General features: G+C 32.5%; 11 protein-coding genes across 11 annotated transcripts; 5 read left to right on the forward strand and 6 right to left on the reverse strand. All coding sequences in view use genetic code 12, as the record gives it.

Moving 5' to 3' along the window:
• Positions 1–1230: 1230 nt before the first annotated feature.
• MEP1 (ammonium permease) lies at positions 1231–2769 on the forward strand (the record flags this gene model as incomplete). The annotated part of the gene is made up of 1 exon (XM_002548067.1): positions 1231–2769. One exon carries the CDS (start codon positions 1231–1233, stop codon positions 2767–2769), a length of 1539 nt encoding a protein of 512 aa, XP_002548113.1.
• Positions 2770–3485: 716 nt separating this feature from the next.
• Positions 3486–5525, forward strand: ILV2 (acetolactate synthase catalytic subunit; the record flags this gene model as incomplete). Its single annotated transcript, XM_002548068.1, has 1 exon — positions 3486–5525. One exon carries the CDS (start codon positions 3486–3488, stop codon positions 5523–5525), a length of 2040 nt encoding a protein of 679 aa, XP_002548114.1.
• Positions 5526–6050: 525 nt separating this feature from the next.
• MDR1 (Mdr1p) lies at positions 6051–7709 on the reverse strand (the record flags this gene model as incomplete). The annotated part of the gene is made up of 1 exon (XM_002548069.1): positions 6051–7709. One exon carries the CDS (start codon positions 7707–7709, stop codon positions 6051–6053), a length of 1659 nt encoding a protein of 552 aa, XP_002548115.1.
• A 1398-nt stretch (positions 7710–9107) lies between these two features.
• On the reverse strand, positions 9108–9665 carry CTRG_02413 (uncharacterized protein; the record flags this gene model as incomplete). Its single annotated transcript, XM_002548070.1, has 1 exon — positions 9108–9665. The coding sequence occupies one exon, from the start codon at positions 9663–9665 to the stop codon at positions 9108–9110; it is 558 nt and encodes a 185-aa protein (XP_002548116.1).
• A 476-nt stretch (positions 9666–10141) lies between these two features.
• CTRG_02414 (uncharacterized protein) lies at positions 10142–11938 on the forward strand (the record flags this gene model as incomplete). The annotated part of the gene is made up of 1 exon (XM_002548071.1): positions 10142–11938. The coding sequence occupies one exon, from the start codon at positions 10142–10144 to the stop codon at positions 11936–11938; it is 1797 nt and encodes a 598-aa protein (XP_002548117.1).
• A 31-nt stretch (positions 11939–11969) lies between these two features.
• CTRG_02415 (uncharacterized protein) lies at positions 11970–13661 on the reverse strand (the record flags this gene model as incomplete). The annotated part of the gene is made up of 1 exon (XM_002548072.1): positions 11970–13661. The coding sequence occupies one exon, from the start codon at positions 13659–13661 to the stop codon at positions 11970–11972; it is 1692 nt and encodes a 563-aa protein (XP_002548118.1).
• Positions 13662–14175: 514 nt separating this feature from the next.
• On the reverse strand, positions 14176–16527 carry ALR1 (Mg(2+) transporter; the record flags this gene model as incomplete). The annotated part of the gene is made up of 1 exon (XM_002548073.1): positions 14176–16527. The coding sequence occupies one exon, from the start codon at positions 16525–16527 to the stop codon at positions 14176–14178; it is 2352 nt and encodes a 783-aa protein (XP_002548119.1).
• Positions 16528–18951: 2424 nt separating this feature from the next.
• On the forward strand, positions 18952–20640 carry CTRG_02417 (uncharacterized protein; the record flags this gene model as incomplete). Its single annotated transcript, XM_002548074.1, has 1 exon — positions 18952–20640. One exon carries the CDS (start codon positions 18952–18954, stop codon positions 20638–20640), a length of 1689 nt encoding a protein of 562 aa, XP_002548120.1.
• Positions 20641–20826: 186 nt separating this feature from the next.
• Positions 20827–21006, reverse strand: COX7 (cytochrome c oxidase subunit VII; the record flags this gene model as incomplete). Its single annotated transcript, XM_002548075.1, has 1 exon — positions 20827–21006. The coding sequence occupies one exon, from the start codon at positions 21004–21006 to the stop codon at positions 20827–20829; it is 180 nt and encodes a 59-aa protein (XP_002548121.1).
• A 381-nt stretch (positions 21007–21387) lies between these two features.
• Positions 21388–22473, reverse strand: CTRG_02419 (ubiquitin-protein ligase; the record flags this gene model as incomplete). Its single annotated transcript, XM_002548076.1, has 1 exon — positions 21388–22473. The coding sequence occupies one exon, from the start codon at positions 22471–22473 to the stop codon at positions 21388–21390; it is 1086 nt and encodes a 361-aa protein (XP_002548122.1).
• An 835-nt stretch (positions 22474–23308) lies between these two features.
• Positions 23309–24058, forward strand: CTRG_02420 (uncharacterized protein; the record flags this gene model as incomplete). Its single annotated transcript, XM_002548077.1, has 1 exon — positions 23309–24058. One exon carries the CDS (start codon positions 23309–23311, stop codon positions 24056–24058), a length of 750 nt encoding a protein of 249 aa, XP_002548123.1.
• Positions 24059–24106: the final 48 nt, after the last annotated feature.

Raw genomic sequence — 24106 nt, forward strand, 5'->3', positions numbered from 1 at the left:
AAATGTGGAGTGAGTTGCTGCAATTTGATTATAAAAAACGGGGCTGATTGACCCATTCATTCTTTACCCCCTGGGGGTTAACGGATAGATAGAGAAACATTGAAATAGAAATTGATCTCGTGTATAGATAAGGAAAGAAAAATCTTAAATTTGGTATATTGATTACGTAATAATCACAGGTTGTGATTCTTTTTTTTTTTTTTAAAAAAAGAATTCATTTGGTTGATGCAGGACAATGCTGATTATTTAAAGTAGTGTACTTTTACTTCTAGAAAATCCGTAGGCAAAATTGTAAAATTTAATTTGATATCGATAACGCTGAAATACTTAGATTTGATTGGTTGGATTATGAGAATGTGATTGATTGCGAAAAAAAAAAGAGTGAATTTAAAATTTCTTTTTTTTTTCTCTGTTTAACTTTAGGATCTTTTTTGTTTTCTATTGAGCTGGCCACGCCTTCCCATTTGAAATTTGCACCTGTGTGCAGGAGTGTCGTTTATTGGATTTAATTTTGCAATCTTTTTTGCACCGCTGACTCTTCGTTAACTATGGAGGACAGTAACAGGGGGGAAAAAGAGGAAAGCATGTAATTTTTTTTTTGTGTAGGCTGATGATGACTCTGGAAATTTAACGTTAGTGTAATTTTTGGCAGGGAATTCAATCCCGAATTTAAAAGTAGTCATCCATGTGCCGTTCCTATGAAACATAAGATGTGTTGGTTCATGAGATGCTACAGTTATGTTCACCGTAATCACACTGAGAAAAACAAGAAAAAATGTCATCGGCTAAGATAGGGTAGTTTGAATTGATAGTAGAATGACTCGTTTTTTTTTTCTTTTTTTTTTTTTTTATTTTCTTAATTTTTTTTTTGCTGTGTAGTTAAAAATGTACATTATCTAAAACAAATCAATTTGCACAAAATATTGCAATCAGTAAAAATTTATCAAACTCATTATTATGCTAATAAAAAAAAATAGAGAGAGAACACGAAAAAGCAAGACATGATTGTTCATATATAAACTGTAACGATTCCCCTTTGTATTAATAGATGGTTCTTTTTTTTATATGAATATACGTTTCTTTTAATTTTATATTTATTTATTTTTTTATTTCTTCTATTTTCATTACTTGTCCGATTATTCAATTCTTTTGGGACTAACTTTTTCATTGTACATACATATATTCTACTACTACAAATACTACCAACACTACTAGAATTACACTTACAAAATGGCTGTTGAAGAAGTGATAAAATACATCAACAGAAGAAAACTATTTACTGAAAACAATGAATACAATGAAAGTTATGTCTTACTATTTACTATTGCCTCCTCCGTGATCTGGATTATGGTGCCAGGTTTAGCATTTTTATACTCTGGTTTAGCCAGAAGAAAGTCTGCGTTATCCATGATTTGGATTGTCATTATGTCCTCATTTGTTGGAATGTTCCAATGGTATTTCTGGGGTTATTCATTAGCTTTCAGTGATACATCATCTAATAAATTCATTGGTGATTTACATTTCTTTGGGTTTAAAAATCTATTAGGAGCCAGTGCTGATGATACAGATTATCCAGATATTGCATTTGCTCTTTTCCAAGCACAATTCTTGTTGGTCACTTTGGCCATTATTGCTGGTGGTTGTGTTGCCGAAAGAGGTAGATTCTTACCAGCTTTAGTATTTATGTTTTGTTGGGCAACTATTGTCTACTGTCCTGTCGTTTACTGGATCTGGGGTGGCGGTTGGGCTCTGACTTGGAGATCCGGTGCTTTGGATTATGCAGGTGGTGGTCCAGTTGAAATTCTCTCTGGTGTAACTGCTTTTGTTTATTCTGCATTTTTGGGAAGAAGAAATGAAACCTTGATGATTAACTATCGTCCACATAATATCTCCACCATCTTTTTGGGCACTTCTTTATTGTATGTTGGTTGGTTATTCTTCAATGGATTCTCATGTGGTAATCCATCAGTTAAAGTTCCATATTCTATGATGAACACTCACATTTGTGGTGCCTTTGGTGCTATTTCTTGGTGTTTATTGGATTTCAGATTGGAAAACAAATGGTCCATGGTTGCAGTTTGTTCTGGTTGTATTTCTGGTTTGGTTGCTGCCACTCCATCATCCGGTGTTATTCCACTTTGGGCAAGTGTTGTTTTGGGTATTACTGCGGGTATCGTTTGTAACTTGTCAACTAAGATCAAATACTTGTGCCGTGTTGACGATTCCCTAGATGTTTGGGCTGAGCACGGTATGGCCGGTGTTGTCGGCTTAATATTCAATGCTATCTTTGGATCATCTACTGTTATTGGATACGATGGTGTCACTGATCATCATGGTGGTTGGATTGACCACAACTGGAAACAATTGTACATTCAAATTGTCTACATTTTGGCAACCATGGCTTATTCCGGTGCTGTCACTGCTGTTTTATGTTTTGTTATCAATAAGATTCCTGGATTGCACCTTAGAATTGATTATAATGGTGAAGAAGTTGGTGTTGATGAAGATCAAATTGGTGAATTTGCTTATGATTATGTTGAAGTCAGAAGAGATTTCTTGGACTGGGGTAATCCAACCGTTAACCCAACTTTACAAAACCTGATCAGTGAAGAGCACCATCATCATCATGATGAACCCTCTGAAGAAAAACCTGCTACCCTTGATGCTGGTGATGTACTTGAAGGTGCAACAGCAGAAGATTCAAATTCTACGACCGAGAATAGTCTACAACATGAAAAAAACGAACCAAGAGCATATAATCCTCATTAAGTAATAACAGAAAAACAGGGGGGGATCCAATCAATGAATTGATCCTTAAACAAAAAAAAAAAATTAACCATTCACATGTTCAGTTCTTCTCCACACAAAATATTTTATTCCTTTTTATTTTTTATTTTATTTAGATATACATTTATAGCATAATATCTACTTTAGAAGATTTCATAATAATACAAAGTGATTTATAAGGTTGTTAGCTAAGAAATTTCGGTAATAATTGTACGTGTCACGTGTATATAGTAGCTGCTGTTAAGGCGTATGAGAATGAAAGAAAAAAAAAATTGAAATTCTTAATTATTTGGAAAAAGCTCCGTTGGTCCTGAACGGAGGATGAATCACAAAAAGCATAAGATTGTATGGTGGTGCGGTTTCGCAGCGGATCAGGAATTGTACCACCGAACAAACAAACAAAAAAATTGCATTTGGTCGGTAGTGGTGTGAATGAAAAAGAAACAAGCGGTTTCTTCCCTGACGCATCCTACAGTGACTCAACAGAAAAATTTTCCCTAAGGAAATTTTTTGTTCTTCTCCATAAAATATATAATGTAGATTTTTCACCCATTCAAGAAATATCTTTACTAAAAAAAAAAAAAATTTCTCCTTCGTCTTTATATCGTTTGGTTGTCCCATTCTTTTTTTTTTTCCTTTTTATATTCAAACTTCACCTTTCAAACTCCCTACTTTACTAGAATATCAAAACTTTAGAAATGATTTCTCGTAATTTGAAAGCTACTACCAGAAAAACCATGTATGGTTTCATGAGATCTCAAGTCAGATCAATTTCAAAAATCAATACTCAAGCAGCTTCAGCCGCTACTACCGCTCAAGCAGCTCGTCCACAACCAGCTCCAGCATTCAACACAGCTGATGCTGATGAAAACATAGCACCAACTCATAAGCAACCATTTGCTCGTCTGGCCAAGAAAGAACCATTAATGGATGATTCATTTATTGGATTGACCGGTGGTGAAATTTTCCACGAAATGATGCTTAGACACAATGTTGACACTGTTTTCGGTTACGCTGGTGGTGCCATCTTGCCAGTTTTCGATGCTATTTACAATTCTGACAAATTCAAGTTTGTCTTGCCAAGACATGAACAAGGTGCTGGTCATATGGCTGAAGGTTATGCCAGAGCAAGTGGTAAACCAGGTGTTGTTTTGGTTACTTCTGGTCCAGGTGCCACCAATGTCATCACTCCAATGGCTGATGCTTTAATGGACGGTGTTCCTTTGGTTGTTTTCACTGGTCAAGTTCCAACCACCGCCATTGGTACTGATGCTTTCCAAGAAGCTGACGTTGTTGGTATTTCTAGATCTTGTACTAAATGGAATGTCATGGTTAAAAACGTGGCGGAATTACCAAGAAGAATCAATGAAGCTTTTGAAATTGCAACTACTGGTAGACCAGGTCCAGTTTTGGTTGATTTGCCAAAGGATGTTACCGCTGCCATTTTAAGAGAATCAATCCCAATCAATGCCACTTTACCATCCAATGCTTTGAGTCAAATCACTAAAAAGGCTGTCAGTGAGTTCACTTCTGAAGCTATCAAGAGATCTGCCAAGATTTTAAACAAGGCCAAAAAACCAATCATTTATGCCGGTGCCGGTATTTTGAACAATGAAGAAGGTCCAAAATTATTGAAACAATTAGCTGATAAAGCCAACATCCCAGTCACCACTACTTTACAAGGTTTGGGTGCTTTTGACCAAAGAGATCCAAAATCTTTGGATATGTTGGGTATGCACGGTTCTGCTGCTGCCAACACTGCTATTCAAAATGCTGATTGTATCATTGCATTAGGTGCCAGATTTGATGATAGAGTTACTGGTAACATTGCCAAATTTGCCCCAGAAACCAAATTAGCCGCCGCTGAAGGAAGAGGTGGTATTTTACATTTCGAGATTTCTCCAAAGAACATCAACAAAGTTGTCGAAGCCACTGAAGCCATTGAAGGTGATGTTACTACCAACTTGAAGACTTTTATTGAATTGGTTGACGCTGTTGAAGGTAGACCAGAATGGTTTGCTAAGATTAACGAATGGAAAGAAAAATACCCATACTCTTACCAAGAAGAAACTCCAGGTTCATTAATCAAACCACAATCTGTCATTAGAGAAATCAATAGACAAGCTTTGACATATGATAAAGAAGTTATTGTTACTACTGGTGTTGGTCAACATCAAATGTGGGCTGCTCAACATTTCACCTGGACTAAACCAAGAACCATGATCACTTCTGGTGGTTTAGGTACTATGGGTTACGGTTTACCAGCTGCCATTGGTGCTCAAGTTGCTAAACCAGATGCCATTGTTATTGACATTGATGGTGATGCTTCCTTCAACATGACTTTGACTGAATTGTCATCTGCTGTTCAAGCTGGTGCTCCAGTTAAAATTTGTGTTTTGAACAATGAAGAACAAGGTATGGTTACTCAATGGCAATCATTATTCTACGAAAACAGATACTCCCACACCCATCAATCTAATCCAAACTTTATGAAATTAGCTGAAGCTATGGGTATTAAAGGTATTAAAATTTCTACACAAGAAGAAATGGTCTCTGGTGTTAAAGAATTCTTGGATGCCAAAGAACCAGTTTTATTGGAAGTTATTGTTGAAAAGAAAGTTCCTGTTTTGCCAATGGTTCCAGCTGGTAAAGGTTTAGATGAATTCATCTTATGGGACGCTGAAACCGAAAAACAACAAAATGAATTAAGAAGAGAAAGAACTGGTGGTAAGTACTAGATAATTCATCCATCCATGCACATTAAAGGAAACACACACATTCAAACACACAGAATTAACTAATTTACATTGTTACATTGTCATTATCATATGGTTTTTTTCTCATTTTTTTATTAGTTTTCAATTTTTTTTTACTTGTTTTCTTCTTTTCTTCTTGTATTTTATTTATTCATTTTCATTTGTTCTTTATTCATTCATTTATCCAATTATTCAAATAGGTTAATTATTTTGGTTACTTCAAAAATTATAAAAAAAATATACATTTTACAAAATAAGAAATATACAATTCTATTAATACGTTTTAACTATTTGAGTCACTTGTAGATAAGCTTATCGTATTTGAACAAGCATACAGCCGTGCGTGGTCGCACATACATACACACGAGTAACTTCCTCAGCACGAAACTTTTGATACACAAACACAAAAAAAAATTGCAAATAGATATTATTATATATTAAACGAGTGGAACTTCAACCACTGTATCATTCTATTAATAGATAACACAAACAACTAAATAAAAAAAACTAATGATTAGCATATTTGGATCTAGCTCTTAATTTTGGACCATTCAAATAGAAAAACACTGGGATGGCAATCATCACGAGTGTAATGAATCCCAAAACTGAACTACCCCAACCAACAGGATAATTTGGCGTTGCTAAATTATTAAACAATGGAGCACCAAACAATGGGAACACAGAAGCAACTGTAGATCTAAATAAATCATTAGATGCAAACACAGATGCAATATAAATAGGCTGGAATGATGCACCCATATAATTAAATAATGTTTGGAAAATTATAAATGCTCCAGATGAGGTAACTGCAGCACCAAATAAGGGCCCAATCCAATGAGTAGTTCTAGTTGCTGACCATCCAAATATGAATAGTCCTCCGGTTAACAAACAACCTCCAACTATAGCTAATGGAATGAAAACTTCTGGGAAAACCTGTTCTTTTCTGAGAATTCTATCAGTGAAAATTCGTTTGATGATAGGCAAGTAAATAGAGCAGGCAACAACAATACCAATCAACACGGAAAAGAAAGTGGTACCAAGTTCAACCAAAGTAAATCCTCTAACTCCAACAAAATAAATTGGGAAAACTTCAAAGAAAAGATAAAGAATACTGTAAACCATAGCAATGTAAATATCAATCAACAAAACAACCGGTTCCATGATTGTAATCTCCAATGGTCTCCATAAAGTATCAACAATCAATTCATGAGTTGTCATTTTGGAATTTTCAACTTCACCATCACTAGTGATTCTATCATTACCAGTAACTGCTCTTAAACGTTGAGCCTTACGACGCAATAAAGTCTTACTGAAAGATTCAGGAAGGGTGAATGCCAACATGAATAATGAAAATCCACTAATAATACACATAAACCAAAAAGTCCATCTCCAGCCTGCTTTAACTGTTAAAATTGATCCAAAAAATGGACCCAATGAAGGTCCACAAACAGCACCAAGACTCCATACACTAATACCAATTGGAGCATTCCAAAAATTAACAACATCAGCAACACTAGCACCACCAGTGGCTAAACAAGGACTTGCAAAAAATCCACCCAAGAAACGTAAAATACATAATCCTGCAATATTCTTCACCAAAGCTGTTGGAACTTGTAAAATGACAAATATAGCCAATGTAACAATATAAATTGAAGTTCTACCGAAAATGGCATTTTCAGACATTGGACTAAATATCATTGGACCTAATCCATAACCAAGAACAAATAATGTTAATGGCAAAGTAGCAACAACTCTACCAACACCTAATTCATGCATTAATTCTTCAATACCAGGAGTATAAACTGCAGAACCCATATATACAGAAGTAGTCAAGAATGAAATTTGGAAAATAAAAAAAGCTTTTTGATAAAATGGCCAATTAAGTGGATTTTCAGGATCATCATCACCATCCCAAGTAACAATTATTTTACCATCATCAACATCTCCAGTTGCTGTTGAATTAGACGCGTTTTCTAAATCAGATTCTTTATCTTTATCGAAATTTTCTTGATTTGATTCTGATCTAGGTAATTGTTTGAACTCAGAAAGATATTTCTCTGGAACGATATAATCAGGGGATTCTTCTTTATGACTGAAATATTTATGTTTGGATAAATGGTAAACCATTCTACCAACAAAACTGTCTCTGAAAAATCTATAATGCATTATGGAAAAATTGATTTATGATGATACGATGGATAACTGATTGATGAATGAGAAATGATTGACAAGAAATAACTCTTTTTTTTTTTGGCCAAGAAGGGCTGATGGTTATATTTATATTCATGGTTATTGCCAAAAGGGGAGTGGAATTTTTGCCATTTTGTTTCTTATGTTTGCGGAAAATCTTTGCAGCATTAATCATCACTTTGCAAAAGAACCGAAAAAGAAAAGTCTAGATAAAATGCGAACTGCCGCATTATTCATCCGTGAAACGTGCAAACTACACAGATGTCTCACATAATAGTACCAGTACATTTCTGTCAAACGCGCGGGTTTAGCAAAGAATGCGATTAAAATTATTAAGCATATGATATTATAGGAAACCAATAACTGTTCCAAATACGAAGCGACGCCCTGCCCGAATGCACTTCCTAAAATTAATCCATTCAGAAGTGCGATCTGTGCCATATTGGGAAATTGTCCGAGACGGAGAAAATACCATTTTCGGGTTTCGGGCGGTACCCAAATCAGTAAGTGCGAAGTTCTTTGTTAGTGAACTTACAAACAATAGAAGAAGGATTTCCGGGCTATTAACGCTTTGTGAAAGATGTGACTAATTCAGTGGTTCCTTATAAAACGTTGGATAATTCGGAGTTGAAACAATACCCAACACCTAACCTTCAAATTATTAACCAGTCTAACGCATGGTACTCTATGACTAACTTCAAAAAGAACAATAAGGTTCATCTTTACTTCTCTTCCGTAGATGTTTCCATTAAAATAATGATATCACCAAAGGGATTAATGAATCTCCGCCGTTTCTGAACCGTATTCCTATTAGTTTCTTTGTGTGTACTTTCCGTTTAATAAATGATTGTTATAATCACTTTATATTGGTTAAATTCTAGACCAATGCAATTTGTCATGATAATAAGAGGAGTATGATTAAAATTGCTTGGTTTGCTATGTCATTGATTTGGAAAGTCATTAGATGGAGGGGAAACAGAGAGATATTTGATAATAATTAGTAAATGGATTCAATGTCATTTCACTTGGTAATGCTTGGAACGTATTCTTTCCAAGAATTTTTCAGCAGATTCAATTCTGTAATTACTTGATCCAAATAATAATTTCAGTACGTTCAACATGTAAAATCCCTGGATTACGGAAATATATTTCACTTTGTCAAAACGCGTATACGTAATTCAACAAAGTGATATACTCCCAACACTACAAGAAGGTCAACAATACTAACCAACATTACATATGACCAAAAAGATAATATTACATTAATTATACACCCAATAAAGCGAATACAATAAGTGATAGCAAGATAAACCAAACTCACAAGAAAATATAAACACATCATAAATTTCCCAAAAAAAAGTCTTTACTCATGATCTAATCCAACAGAAATCTATCCTGTAACTCTTCTAAATATTTAATCGCAATCAATGATGGAGATGAAGGTGACAAAGTTGTATTGATAAAAGCAGCAAAAATACTAATTTTGAATACTGTAAATGTTGGATTTCCTTTAATATTTGGCAATTGTCCACGATAGTTGATATTTCTCTTAGGTGACATATCTGAATTCATATTGATTGGATTATTTGGAATAGATTGAGTTTCTAATTGAGTAATTGATTTTGTGTATTGCTTTTTGAATATCTTCTTGTAAACTCTTTTAAATGTCTTACCAAAAGGTTTCTTATTTCCATCTGTAGTTTTAATTGATCCTCTAGTTGATGCATCATCCATGTTTGATGAACCAAGGGAATATTTACTAGATCCAGCTAAGACTTTAAGTGAATCATCATCTGTATCTTGTTGTGTGTTATCTATAATTGAAACTGATTTTGAGATTGGAGATTTCTCATCATTCGGTAATTCTTTGATATTGGTATTCTTAAGAAGATTTATAGCGACTTTATTAGGATTGACTGGTAATAATGACATATTGATTATAATGGTTATGTCAATATCAGGTTAGAAGAAATAGGTTTCGATTTTTTTATTTTATGTTTTTTTTTTTTGGGTTGTAAAATCGATTTTATTTTTCTTCTCCTTTCTCTATGTTTGACGGGTTAATGATAAAACAATGTGACAAAATTTAAAACTTAGTATTGATATATTCACTTGGTCTGACATCAAAAGGCCAAAACTGTAGTGGATAGTTTGACAAGAGAAATAATATATGTCATATTTGTTTGATTAACAGACTGAAATACAATTCCAATAGATTTAGACAACTATAATTGCAAATGATTCAAAATTTCAATTATAATCGGTATCATGATGCACGCGTACTTGGTAGCATTCGTTTGATCGGTTTTAGTGCAATGAACAAAAATGCGAAGAGACAAAATAAAAAAAAAAAATAAAAAAAAAATAATTTAATCACATCTCATCCCACTATCAAAAATTAATCAAACATGGCTAGAAAGAAGTCTGCTGCCAAGAAGGCAAGAGAAGCTGCTGCTAAGCAAGCAAATGAACTAAATGATAAGCCTACTTCAGTTGACGAACCAAAAGTAGAAGAAGTAGAAGAAATCAAGAAACCTGCTAAAGATGAAAAACCAAAACAGAAAGAAGTAGAAGAAGAAGAATATGATGATGAGCCTGAATCATCATCATCTGAAGAAGAGGATGAATTTGGTGATTTGATTACAGAAGATGTTGAAACAGGTATTAATAAAGTTTTGGAAACCATTAGAACAGATCCATCTAAATTATTAGACCCTGAAGTTAAATTTTTTGAAGATCCTGAAAAAGTTGAATATTCAGCCAGGAAGGAAAAACATAAACCATTGTATATAAGTGATTATAATCGTATGAATTTATTGGATGGTGGATATAAAGAATTCGATGAAAAGGAAACAGTGGATGGACAAAAATCATTTGCTGCTGTTCAAAAAGAAGAAAAAGATCAAATATTGGCAGAAATTAAAAATGCATTTAATGAAGAAATGGAAGAAAATGAACAAGATGGAGAAGACGACGATGATGGATTTTTGAAAAAGAAAGAACCTAAAGAAAAGAAAAAGGAAGAAGAAGTTGTTGCACCGGGATCTAATTTACCAGATCCACAAAAGGATCAACAAGGTTTCTTATCTGCTTTCCTTGATCAACAAGCATGGATTCCTAAAAAAGGGGATAAAGTTATTAACTTAGACAGAATTGATCAAGAAGATGAAGAAGATTTTGATAATGCTGTAGAAGATTTCGAAAATGCTTATAATTTTAGATATGAAGATCCAAATTCTGCCGAAATTGTCAGTTATGCACGTAATCAAGCTACTTTAAGAAGATCAAAGACAAATTCTCGTAAGAGACAACGTGAAAAGAAACAAGAATTGAAACGTCAAGAAGAAGAAATTGTTCAAAATATGCTTAAAAAGAAGAAGACTTCTAAAGTTAATAAAGTTTTGGATAGATTGACAAAAATCAAAGAAGCCGTTGGTGATCAAGTTAGTGATGAAACTATTGAAAGAGTGTTTGGTGATGCATTATTACAAGATGATTTTGATGATGCTGATTGGGATAGCAAAATGGCTGAAATTTTCAATGAACAATATTATAATGCTGAAATAGAAAAACCTACCTGGGATGATGACATCATGGATGACTTTAATCAAGGTAATGATGCTGATGATGATAGTGATTTAGAAGATGCTGATGCCGAAGAATATTCAGCACAACAACAGGAAGAAGAAGACGATCATGAAGAAGGACCATCTAGAAAGAAAACCAAGAAAGAAATACTTAAAGAAAAGAAATCTGCCAAGAAAGAAAAAGAAGCTCTTAAAGAAAAGGCACAAGCCATTGTTGAAGCAAATACATTAAAGATTAGAGATGAAGTTGAAGAAGAAAGAGGACGTCAAAGAGCTAAAGAAGATGGTGAAGTTAAATTTAAATATCGTGAAGTTTCTCCAGAAGCTTTTGGATTGACAACTAGAGATATCTTATTGGCTGATGATAAACAATTGAATAATTTCATTGGTATTAAGAAATTTGCACCTTATAGAGCAAAAGAATTAAGAATGAAAGATAAACGAAAATACACCAAAAAGAAACATTTGGAAGAATGGAAAAAGGAAACATTTAGAAATATTCATATACCCGAAGAGGCAAAAGATGGTGAAATTTGGATTCCTGATGATTCAGAACCAGTAGAATCCAAAAAGAAACACAGTAAAAAGAAAGACAAAAAGAGAAAATCACATTCATAGATAGTATATAGTATACATATAACCAATACGTTTAACTGTCAAGAATAGTTCTGTAGATAATTTCATTATCCTCACCTTCAATTTTTTCCTTTTCAAAAAATTCACCACCTAATTCAATCAACCCAGTTTCAGCAGCATATACAGCCCAATGACCAGTTAATTCTTCCAATATTTTAGGTTCAACACTTGCCAAATCATTAGTTTCACCAGGATCTTTAATTATATTATACAACTGCCATTTTTCAGGACCCAATGGTTTTGGAATAAATACTGCTTTATATTGACCTTTTCTAATAGCTTGTTGACCAAATAATTCCCAACCAGTAACAGTATCATCATCATGAACTTGATTAGATTTATTAGATAAATAACTTACCCAAGATTTACCTCTTGGTTGAACTACTTTTCTTCCTTTATATTGTTCACCGGGATGTTCAACTCCAGCTAATTCTAAAACAGTTGGAAGAATATCCATAACAGTGGTGAATTCTTTAAAAATCTTACCATGATTTGGTTTTAATAATGGTGGATAATGAATAATTAATGGACATACAATTGCTCCTTCTGTTGACCATGCTTTAAACATTGCATGAGGTGCAGTTGCTGCTTGAGCCCATTGATCTCCATAAAATGTAAATGAATTATATTTACCAATATTTTCTAAGGAATTATCATAATATTTGTTTATAAATCCAGTGATTCTTTGATTTGATAATGGTAATGCTTCCATAAACATTCCTTCTGCTCCATTATCAGACATGAATAAAATAAATGTATTTTCTAATTCTCCTTTTGATTCTAAATGATCAAGAATTTTACCAACATTTTCATCTAATATTTCAACCATTGCAGCATAAGTTTGAACTATTTTTCTTTCAATTTCTTTTTCTTTATCAGTTAATTCATCCCATCTTTTACGAATAGTTTTAATTGGATGAGGAATAATATTTTCATCAATTAATCCTAATTTAATTGCTTGTGATAATCTTCTTCTTCTTAATTCTTCAGGTCCATTATCATAAACTCCATCATATTTAGCAATTCTTTCTTGTGGTGCTTGATATGGCCAATGTGGAGCAGTATATGTTAATAATCCAAAAAATGGTTTATTTTCAGGAGTTGAATCAATAAATTCAATAGCCTTTTTGGTGAAATATTCAGTTGAATAAAAATCATCAGGTATATCTTCTTCAGGATTTAATTCTTTATCATCAGATACAAATAAATTTGGTAAAAATGGAATTTGATTACCATTTTCATCACGTACTATATATTTATAATGATTTCCAGCTCCTGGTAATAAAGTCCAACTTTTTTCAAATCCTCTATTAATTGGCCAATATGGTTTTTTTAAACCTAAATGCCATTTCCCAGAAATCCAAGTAAAATAACCTGAATCTTTTAAAATTTCAGATATTGCAACTACTTTATCATTTAAATAACCTTCATAACCTGGTTTATTTTTAAATCTTTCATGTTTAACAGCAAATTCTGCCATTTGTCCTAATCCAGCAATATGATTATCTGTACCACTTAATAACATCGATCTAGTTGGTGAACATGCTGATGCGGTATGAAAATCAGTTAATCTAATACCTGATTCAGTTGCAAGTTTATGAAGATTTGGTGTATGAATTTCTCCTCCAAATGGTGATAAATCTGAAAATCCTAAATCATCAGCAACAATAATTAAGAAATTTGGTCTTTTAGAAGTAACTGTCATTGGTTGTTAATTTGTGTTTTGTTGGATACTAGACTAAATCAGATCATTCTAGTGGAATTGTATGACAATTTATACTGGTGTTGACCAATTATCACATCTCGTCCTTGATGCCACAGTTTTAAACTTAAGCCTGGATTTCAGAAGGAAAAAAAATAATTTTATATTAACTTCTCGCCATTTAATAAACAAATTTGCAATTATCACCAAATTAGTAGAAGTGCGGCATTTCTTCCTTCAGAGAGTAAATGTAACTAGATACAAATTATTACATCATTTCAGAGGTATACTTGAATTATCATTAGTTATTATTATTATTATTATTATTATTATTATTAAATTTTCTTTTTTTTATATATATATACTTTTCTATAAAACAAAATACCCTTTTTTTCAAAATCAAAACAATCAATCTCTATTAATACAATTAAACAAAATGGAAATAATAATTAACAAAAATATAAAACGAAGCAAACAAAAAACTAAAATCAACAACTTATTATCATTTAGAAATCTTCTATTCATACTTATTTGGGAAACTGACAATAGACTTTGCAGAATGTCTTTTCAATCCCAAACTTCTGATAGATCTTCTTGAATTAAACACTGGTCCTCTTTCTTGATCATTATCTTGGTTAAGCTTGTTTAACCACCATTTGGCGAAAAAGAATGAAGAAACAATAATAATAATCAAAACACCAACAATACCGAAAAACCAACCTAAATTACCACCATTTTCTCCAGGTACTCTAACATTCATACCAAATAAACCCGTTACTAAATTCAATGGAACCAACATAGTACCAATAAGTGTAACTTTAGAAAACATTTCTGTAATTTTATTGTTAGAATTAAAGGATTCAACTTGTAATTGAGCCAAATAATTAGAATGAGAACGACTGAAAATCTTTTCATAAGCCAACAAGTTTTGAAACATAGTAATAATATGATCTTGAATATCACCAAGATATAATGCAATATCAGCACGAGGACGTGCATTATCGCTATTATTTGGCGGTTGCCAAGATGGTGGAGCAACTGATGGAGGTGGTGGAGATCCGCTTGAACCTGGGCCTGGACCAAATGTAACACCGCCAGTAACGGATTCTAAGCCTGCAAGGTTCATAGCAGATGGAAGTGGAGACATTGTAGATGGATATTGTTGTTGCTGTTGCTGTTGAGCCTGTAATTGTTGTTGTTGTCTTTGAAATCCAGAGATGGTTTCCTCTTGACATCTTTTAGCAAACATTTTAATGACATCTGCTTTACCTGATAATAATCTCATCAAAGTCATGACTTTTCTTCTAGATTCACCAATTCTTTGCAACATACTACCAAAATCAGTATCTCTTGCTGTAAATACTGCATCTTCAATAGCATCGGCTTCATATTCAATACCATGAATAACTGGGGCAAAACCATCAGTAATTTCATCAATCAAGGCATAACAAAGCCAATCTGCACTAACATCAACATAATCTCTTAACTGTCTGACTCTTCTTCTGACATTTGCTGGATGATTGATTGGGGAAAAATGGAATGTCAAAATACCATCACGGAAAACAACAATATACACATTGATTGGTTCTAAGTAATCTTCGGATTCCTTATCTGGTTCAAATGTATGGAAACAAACAAAATAATAACTCTTGAATAATTCAACTTTTTCTCTAGTTTCTTGCATTCTAATATCTTCTGCGGTCAAAGGATGGATACCAAACGCTTTAGCAAGCATCTTCATTTCAGAATCAGTTGGACAGGTACAATCTAACCACCAAGTTTCCTCTCCATTCTTAAATAAATCACGAGCAGATTGGCCAGGGGCAACCAATGAAGGGATATCTGGTGCATGAACAGTTTCTTCAGATTCAGAATGGAAAAAGGAAAATCTATCAGGTAATGAACCATTGCTACCATCTGATATTCTAGCACCGCCAAATTTAACTTGTTCAGATGAACCATCATCTCTGACTTTTAATTCAATTTCATCTGATGATGAAGTATCATGTATTTCTTCAAAACGAGAAAATGTATTCTTCAAAATATTCTTTGGTGTGTACTTCAAAGCAGCAGTTGAGCCAATACTTTGTTTGTGACGAGATGAACTTGTAGTAGCCGAAAGACTTTGGAATTCTTCAATTCTCAGGGCATTTTTAGCCATATATTGTTGTTGATTTTCCTTTTCGTCTCTCTCCTCTCTGATAAATTCGTCAATTTCATCAAAATCAATACCATTAACTCTGATGTGATCTCTAACCATAGGGAAACAAACATCTTCTTCTGTTTCTTGGGAAGTTCTTGAAGCATGAGAGTCGGCTTCACTATCAATAGAAGAACGGGATGTTCTTCTACCAGCTTTAACATCCTCACTATCATTGGTTTTCATTTTAGTCATTGGACTAACCAAATCATTTTCAAAATTATTGGAGTTGCTACGACCAGTTCTTTTCTTGGTGATTGGAGGCAAGGAGTCCAATTGAGATTTTCTTCTTGACTTGGATGCATTGGTAATGATTGGAATTGGAAGTGAGTCGTCCTCTTCTCCTAGGTAAAAATCTTTACGTAAAGAAGTCATATAAGCTCTTTGTTGTTGCTGTGGTAAGCCACCAGCAGTTGAGGAGCTTCCTTTTTCATTAATGGTTGGTCTTCTTGATGAATTCTTGCGTGTCAGTCTCTTCTTTTCAGGGGTTGATTCTGATGCCGATGCTGATACGGCAGGGGCTTGGTGAAGAGGGTCTTCATCATCACTAATTGCAGATTCATTTGGGATTTGATGTCTGTGATCATTCAAAACTTCATCTGAATTTGGAATAGGTTCATGTTCGTGGTTGTTGCCAGTGTGTTGGTAGTAGCTTTCAGTGTCAGACATTGTTGCTCTATCTCTTGTGTGTGTATATATATGAGTGTGTCTGTTATTAATGTAATGCTTAAATTAAATGGAAATCACTTTTTTTTTTTCTTTCTTTCTTTGAATAAATAAATTATGGATAATATTGATTTAGTTCAAAGAAGTGATCATAGCTTGGATGTAATGCTTTAGATTATGATAATCTTCTAGGTGGTTGATATACTTGGGTGATGATGATATGAGTAATAGATACTGATAATAATCTTTGTAAAATAAGGTAATACGATATACTGCTATTGATTTAATAAAACTAAATATAAACCCTTGATGATGATATGATGGGATATGGATAACGAGAAAGGAACAAAAAAAATTAAAACTAAAAAAATTAACTAACTTCTGTTGATCATAAATGAAGGGATAAATCTAGTTAATTTGTTTAAACAATACCAGTGGTATATCATAAATGATAAAGATAAATTTAAATAAAAAAAAAGGTATAACTATTTACAAAATGTAATCTATTATTGCAATAAAAAAATTTTTTTCAAAGAGAAAAGCAGGAGATTTATATTCATACATTTTTTTTTTCACAGTGGAAGGGCGGGAGATGACACTCACTCTCAGTCTCTCTCACTTCGAAATTAAAGTGGGTTAAATCAATTAGGACAAAAGAATTTGCAAGAAAAAAAAAATATGATTGGCACATCGTACACGACCATGGGTTTATTTAAGTTTAACAACAATAATAACAGAGGTGGCTTATTGATGAAGGTGAAATATAACCAATTATTCGTTTAACTAATTTTAATATATTTATACTTAAGGTTGAGCCAATGAACAAAAAGAAAGAAAGACAAATATGACAGTTGGACTTATGTAATAGATGATTATGAGTTAATTCAAAAGCAATTCTAATAGAATACATAATGTAATATCAGTAGGATCATTGCTGATACTGTATTTTCGCAGCATACGAAAAAAAAAAAAGAAACACACACACATCGACAAAGGAAAGAGATTGAACCACGTTGCCCACTCATAGAGCACATATCTCATTCTGATGATAATGGATTATGGAATATCAACACATGACAATTATTGGCACCATCACACTACCTATTCTTTTATTAACTACAATGTTGTATCGTGTGCTATTCAGTGGTTCATTGGTTTGGTGGGTTATTATCGCTCACCCCCTCAACAAATATGATTACTACCGTAAGTGCTATTAATAGTACAAAATTGAACAACATCATCAACGCCAAATCAAATATAATAAAATTGAGATTTGGTTAATTAATTAAATTTCCTATTTTGTGATTGTAACCAAATAATCAATCAGCTTTATTCATTTCATTTATTGTGAGGGAATTTCGTTTTCTCCTTTAAACTAGTCACCACATTCATACACTGCATTTGTTCCCTCCTCCCCGCCCACTGTACTCTATTCTACTCTACTCTATCTCATTTTCAGCATCAGGGCTTACATGTAAAACGTGCATCTTATTTTAGAGAGACGGGAAAAAAGGGGGCGAGAGGAGGAATTCCATTAGAACTAAAAAGAATTCCCTCATAATGTCATTCCTTTGCACTTGGTACAGCAACAATAAATAAACTCACCAAATGGACCATCTCTCTGTTGTTGATAATTACATGTCCATCATTATGTTAATTTGTTATTTCTAATATTATTCCTCGGCGAAATTTATTTCTTCTTTGTTTATTTATTAAGGTTTTTTTATTGCTCTCAAATGTCACACGAGTCGAAAAAAAAATACTAATTAAACTTTATCATCTGGGTAGCGCTGATCTAGACCTTTGTAATATTAGGGATGTGTGGTTTTACATAATAGTAGTTATTTGACAGCGGTAGTTGGGGCCGCTTCTTGATAAGTTTTTAGTAATTAAACATGAGCTATGCCAGTTGTTTTTCATGGGTGGTGTATTTTGACAATGATCTGGGTTCTATATTCAATATCTCCAGAGGATGGGTTTTGATACTGTGCAATGTTGATGGGCAATCCTATATTTCAATATTACAGTTTCTAATTTTCTTGGATCAATTTATTCTTGCGTTTTTGTTAATTACAAGATGGAAGATTCAATGTCCTAAATTAAGAACAAGCATTTTTATACTAAAATCCAAAATAATAGAGTACTATTGTAACATTAATAGTGAAATTCAACATTTTATATACAACTAGATAGTGTGACATTAAATACTCATATTCGGAATGGACATAATGGAAGAAACAGAAATTGCAAATTATTCATAGCTCAACACACATTGTGTGTACAAATTTCAATAATTCGCTTTTGTGTCAAACACGCATTAGACAAAAAGAATAAAACAAAAAAAAAAAAGAAAACCGACTCGTCTTAGCAAATATCAACAAGGACATCAATCTTTGATAACGAGTTGCAGGCCGCATTCGATACAAAATGGCAACTTATGCAAAGAAAAGAAGTAATTTGTCAAAACGAGCTAGACTAGCTTCTTCAAAACTGAATACGCCTAGTATATTTGATGAAATTGATGATAATAAAAGTGAAACACTTCTGGATATATTCCCTGATATAGATGTTCCCAAAGACCCAACTATTTCCAAGGTAAAGAAACAAACATTAGAGAAAAAACCAAAAGTAACACTCCCGAAGAATAAAAACACATATGTTTCAAAGAAACAGGACTCTAAATCGAAAAAACCAAAATCCAAACAACCACCAAGTAAAAAGAAAGTGGATCTATGGGGAGATTTATTAAATAATATAGATGCCATTCCAATTGAACTTCCAAAAGTATCACTAGATGTTGATCTGGAGAATGATGAAGATGGTGATGGTTCAACTGAACCGTCTTCTGAGTTACCATTGAATATCGATTTAAATTTTGATTATCTTCCAGATGAATCTGTCTCCACTCAGCAGGAGCAACAACAACAACCAATAACTATTCTACAGAAACTTACAACTTCACAAACAAAAACATATTCACAAGATCGTAGTTATTTAATTGAAGATCAAATAATCGACGTCAAACAAGAATTAGGAGAAAGGATTAGTCATACACATGATTTTAGAAATGACGATCATAATGATAATGATGATGTTATAAATGTTAATGATTTAAGAAAAGCTGGGAAATTGAATCAGTTTCAAGATATTATTGATGGATTAGCCTCTAGTTTGACTAATTTGCAACTTTCTTCATTATTAGAATTGCTTGATAATGAACATGCACGAGATTTGTTAAGCTATGTGATTAAACTTATTAATTGTGAAAAGGAAATCATACGATATGTGTCATCTATAGTTGTGTTTCAGACTTTTGGAAGAGATCCTAGTTTAATGAGTAAATACATGAATAAGCTACATGTTGTTTGGTTGGGTTTGAAGTTGACGATTCTGAGTGGTCAAGTTGCAAAAATCTATCGAGACATTATTCAAAGGCTAATCCATGATAAACATGATGTTGAGTTTTTGCAATTACTTATTGATCAACAAACTATTAGTAAGAGGATATGCTTATTACAATTAGATGATGCGACATCGGAATTGGGATTAGAATTGATTTTAAAGTTTCTAGACACTGCAGAAGAAGAGTTCAATGAAAATGATCTTATCAAATTCAAACCAAAGTTGAATTCCTGTTTTAACAATATTAAATCCAGAAAATATGCACAGACTGACCTTAAATTAATGAAGATATTAGCAATTTTAACTACTACATCGTCCCAGAATTTGGTTTCCTCGATATTAGATGACGACTGGATACCAATATTAATATCCCACATGACACCACCAACAACAAACACTGAATCGTTAGAGATAACACTTTGCGTATTGGCAGTTTTATTAAATTTTGTTGATTGGGGATTGTTGTCTCGTCATATTGATCTAATCAACCAACAAATTCCAAAACTTGAAGAGATTGAAAGAGATGACGAATCTAGGCAATACATCATAGGTTATAATTCAATCATATTATCACATTTGAAACTTAATCACAAATCAAATTTGTCCATTTCAAATGATGATCTCATTTCAAACTTGATTGAATTCAAAGCCCGACTAGAATCTTCAAATAAAGGATTATACTCAATGGTATGTAATTTGATCAATAAATTATAAAAAAAATTTCATCATATTCAATTAATAATAAAACATACTTGTATATTTATTTCATTTTCTTAAAAAAAAACTTCTTCTCTTAATTTATGAATATGTTAAATAGTTAATGGGAATATGTATGTAATTTCAAAACAAACTAGATGATGTAATAATAATAATCTCATAGTATTCTTAAAATCAATACATTTATTCGTCTTTCAAACCAGCAACGGCTCTACCGGTGTAGTATAAAGGAACAACAGTAGCAACAGTGAATAAAGCGTAAAATGGGTAAACCAAGAAAGCAGATTGTTTTCCTCTCAACCATAATGGTTTTGGAGTGTTTTGGTAATGTTTTTGTAATTCAATAATTCTTTGTGGGTTCATTATGATACTATTGTTTGTTATAGTTAGTGATTTTATTCAACAATTGTTGGTAATTGTAAAACTATATGTAATGATTACTTACTGTTTTTATAGTGGGTAAGTGAATATCAAATGAGGCCATTTTTTTTCATTGGGTTTTTTTTTTTTTTCCTATGGTCTTTCATTCAAGTCCATTACCATTGGTCGTAACAAAACTTGCATTTTTTTTGGTACACGCACGATGATCACGATACCCGCTAGATTTTGTTTTGCAAAACTACGATAAGAATAGAAATACACCCATATTTAAACATGTTCTTCTTTTATTTATTAACCACGTAAAATTATAAGCCAAATGAAAGTAAATCAAAATAGAATAAAAATGTTTTAATGTTATTAGCTCTAATATTCATCATCACTGAAATCTCCTTCTAATTCACTCACCATACCGCCTGAATCGTAACCATTTGTAAATTCATCGTCATCACTTATATTTACTTCAAGATTATCCATATCTTCTAAAGCTTCTCGTACTTCTTCAGAATCATAGTATGAATCATCTTCATTTCCACTCAATTGTATTACATTATCACTGGATGGTGAAGGAGATAAACTATATCTTTCAGGACTATCGTCTCCATCTTCGATTTCTTGTGTATGACTTTCTTGATCATCGTAGTCATCATAATGCATATGGCTTTGATTCTCTGAATCTGCTGAAATAGCTCTATCAATCATGCTCGAACTAGCACTTTCAAATCCGTGCCATTCATCAGCAACATGATCATTCAATACCAATTCATGATAATCATCATCATCAGATAGGAGTGAATTGTTACCACTATTGGCACTATAATCACTACTTAAATCATCAGATTCATGAACACGGACATCACTATTATTACTATCAGCATCAGCATCAGCATCATCATCGCTACTGATTTCAACGGGTATTTCATTAGCTGTTCGACTGTCAATAAAGCTATCTTCTGAATCATATGAATCAATTGCTCTATGATATCCAGCTATAACATCCTGGAAATTTTCTTCATCTTCATCATCGTCATCATCATATCCTACTCCAAAACGTGACTGAGGATTAATTCTAAATCGAGTACCACAATGTTGACATACTGGTCCATGTGCTTCCCAATGACAATTGCCACATCTTGGCACACCATCAGAAGTATCAATTAGTGTTACTGTTGTATTGAATAGGTCTCCAAATAAGGATTTGTTTCGTACATCCAAATTATAATTATTCTCACTTTCTAATTTATGATTTTTCAATATTTCATGATTTTCTAATCGAGAATCAATAATCATATCTAATAAATTTTTACAAATCTCTTTTAATTGCAAATTTAAAGTTGGTTTATTTTCAATTTCATGACGACATGTGGGACAATTCACTTTATTTGAAAACCATTGATATATACAATCATAACAAAATGAATGTCCACATTCAGCCGTGACTGGAACAGCCATGATCTCGGAACATATTGTACATTCTACCGTTGATGTTATTTTTGATAATAAACTGGCAGTTAAAGAATGATCCTAATTTTAACATGTTAGTATTCTCAATCACCTTTTCGCTTAAGCATGGTTTATTTATGAAGCAAATAATAATAAAATTAAAGTCCAAATTTATAATATCATAAGGCTAACTGTTGCATTGTTATAGGTGTCATTTTTTTCTATTGCTTCAAAATAGTAGTTAATAATAATTGAAATAGATAACAAAGTAATGTGTACATACTACTGATTCCCACATCCTTGAATTTTCCTGACTATTTTCCATCTTCAAACTACTTGAACAATAAATAATTAAGATTCGATTGCTATGAAGTGGATTATATGATTCCTTCTGGTGATGTTTAGATTTTCTTTTTTTTTTTTTTCTTTTGGGTTTTCCTTGTTCAAGTAATGTTAAAACAAACTCGGAATGTTGTGTGTATGTACAATCTTCTCTGGTTTCATTAATCACACTCATTCGTACTTTTAACTCAAAAAAAAAAAAAAAAAAAAATGTGTCTATTTATATGCAGTGTCGCACGTGATTCACCCTCGGATTTTTAACTTTCGGATAATCGCGTACATCATCATTCTTTTTTTTTTTGGTTAAAGTTGTAAGTGACGACTTTGCAACAAATAGTCAAGCATGGTTGTAAATTAAGGTTAAGGGGGAAACAAACAAAGAAAAAAGTCACCGACCTTTTCAATGTCAAGACACAGTGGCGTATATATAAACACTAAAAGGTACGCTGGAAGTATCAATAACTAGACTCTCTTTCTTCTCTTTAAACTCCACATCATAGCTATGACTGAATTAAACTATTCTCAACAAGATCTATTTCTTCCACCATTACCAAATAAAGAATTAAAATATCTTTTCTATTTAGTCAACTGTAATCAACCTCAATTTAAGGAACTTTATTCTGGGGATGCTGGGATTTCTAAAGATGAAGCAGAAGAATGTTATTCATTAATTGAATTTGTTAATGTTTCAACTATTGATGAAATCATATATGATTTAACAAATCGTCCAAATTTAAGTAATCATCCTGATAATTATTTCATTACTCAATTTTATCATAGATTATATTTCACTCAAGAAGAAAATGAAATCAATGCTAGATCAAAATCTTTTTCATTTGAAAATACAGATGAATTGGCTGAATTAATGATAAGTGGTAATATTCGTAGTATTTTATCATTGATTCAATATGATAGAACAACTGGTATAAAACAACTCATGATTCATCAAGATGATAATAATAATGATGATGATGATAATTTAAGAGTTAACACCGGTCCTATTGGTCTTTATGTTATTGGGAATATAAGTGTTCCTATACCTATTCAATATCTGGATCATTTTAGACTATTACGAGTTAAAGATGAAAAAGAAATGATGGATATTCAATATAGACGTCATCCTGATCCTCCTTATTATGTCCAGTTTGATGATGGAAAGTTATTGCTTAGAAATATGTATGCTAAATTTAACGAATTTACTGTATATGATTTACTGGATGATAGTTTTGAGAAAATTATTTGGAGAATTTAATATGATTGAATAGATAGATCGATATATATATATATTTACAATTATAAA

The sequence above is a fragment of the Candida tropicalis genome (genome assembly GCF_000006335.3).
Source record: "Candida tropicalis MYA-3404 genomic scaffold supercont3.3, whole genome shotgun sequence".
Taxonomy (NCBI): domain Eukaryota; kingdom Fungi; phylum Ascomycota; class Pichiomycetes; order Serinales; family Debaryomycetaceae; genus Candida; species Candida tropicalis.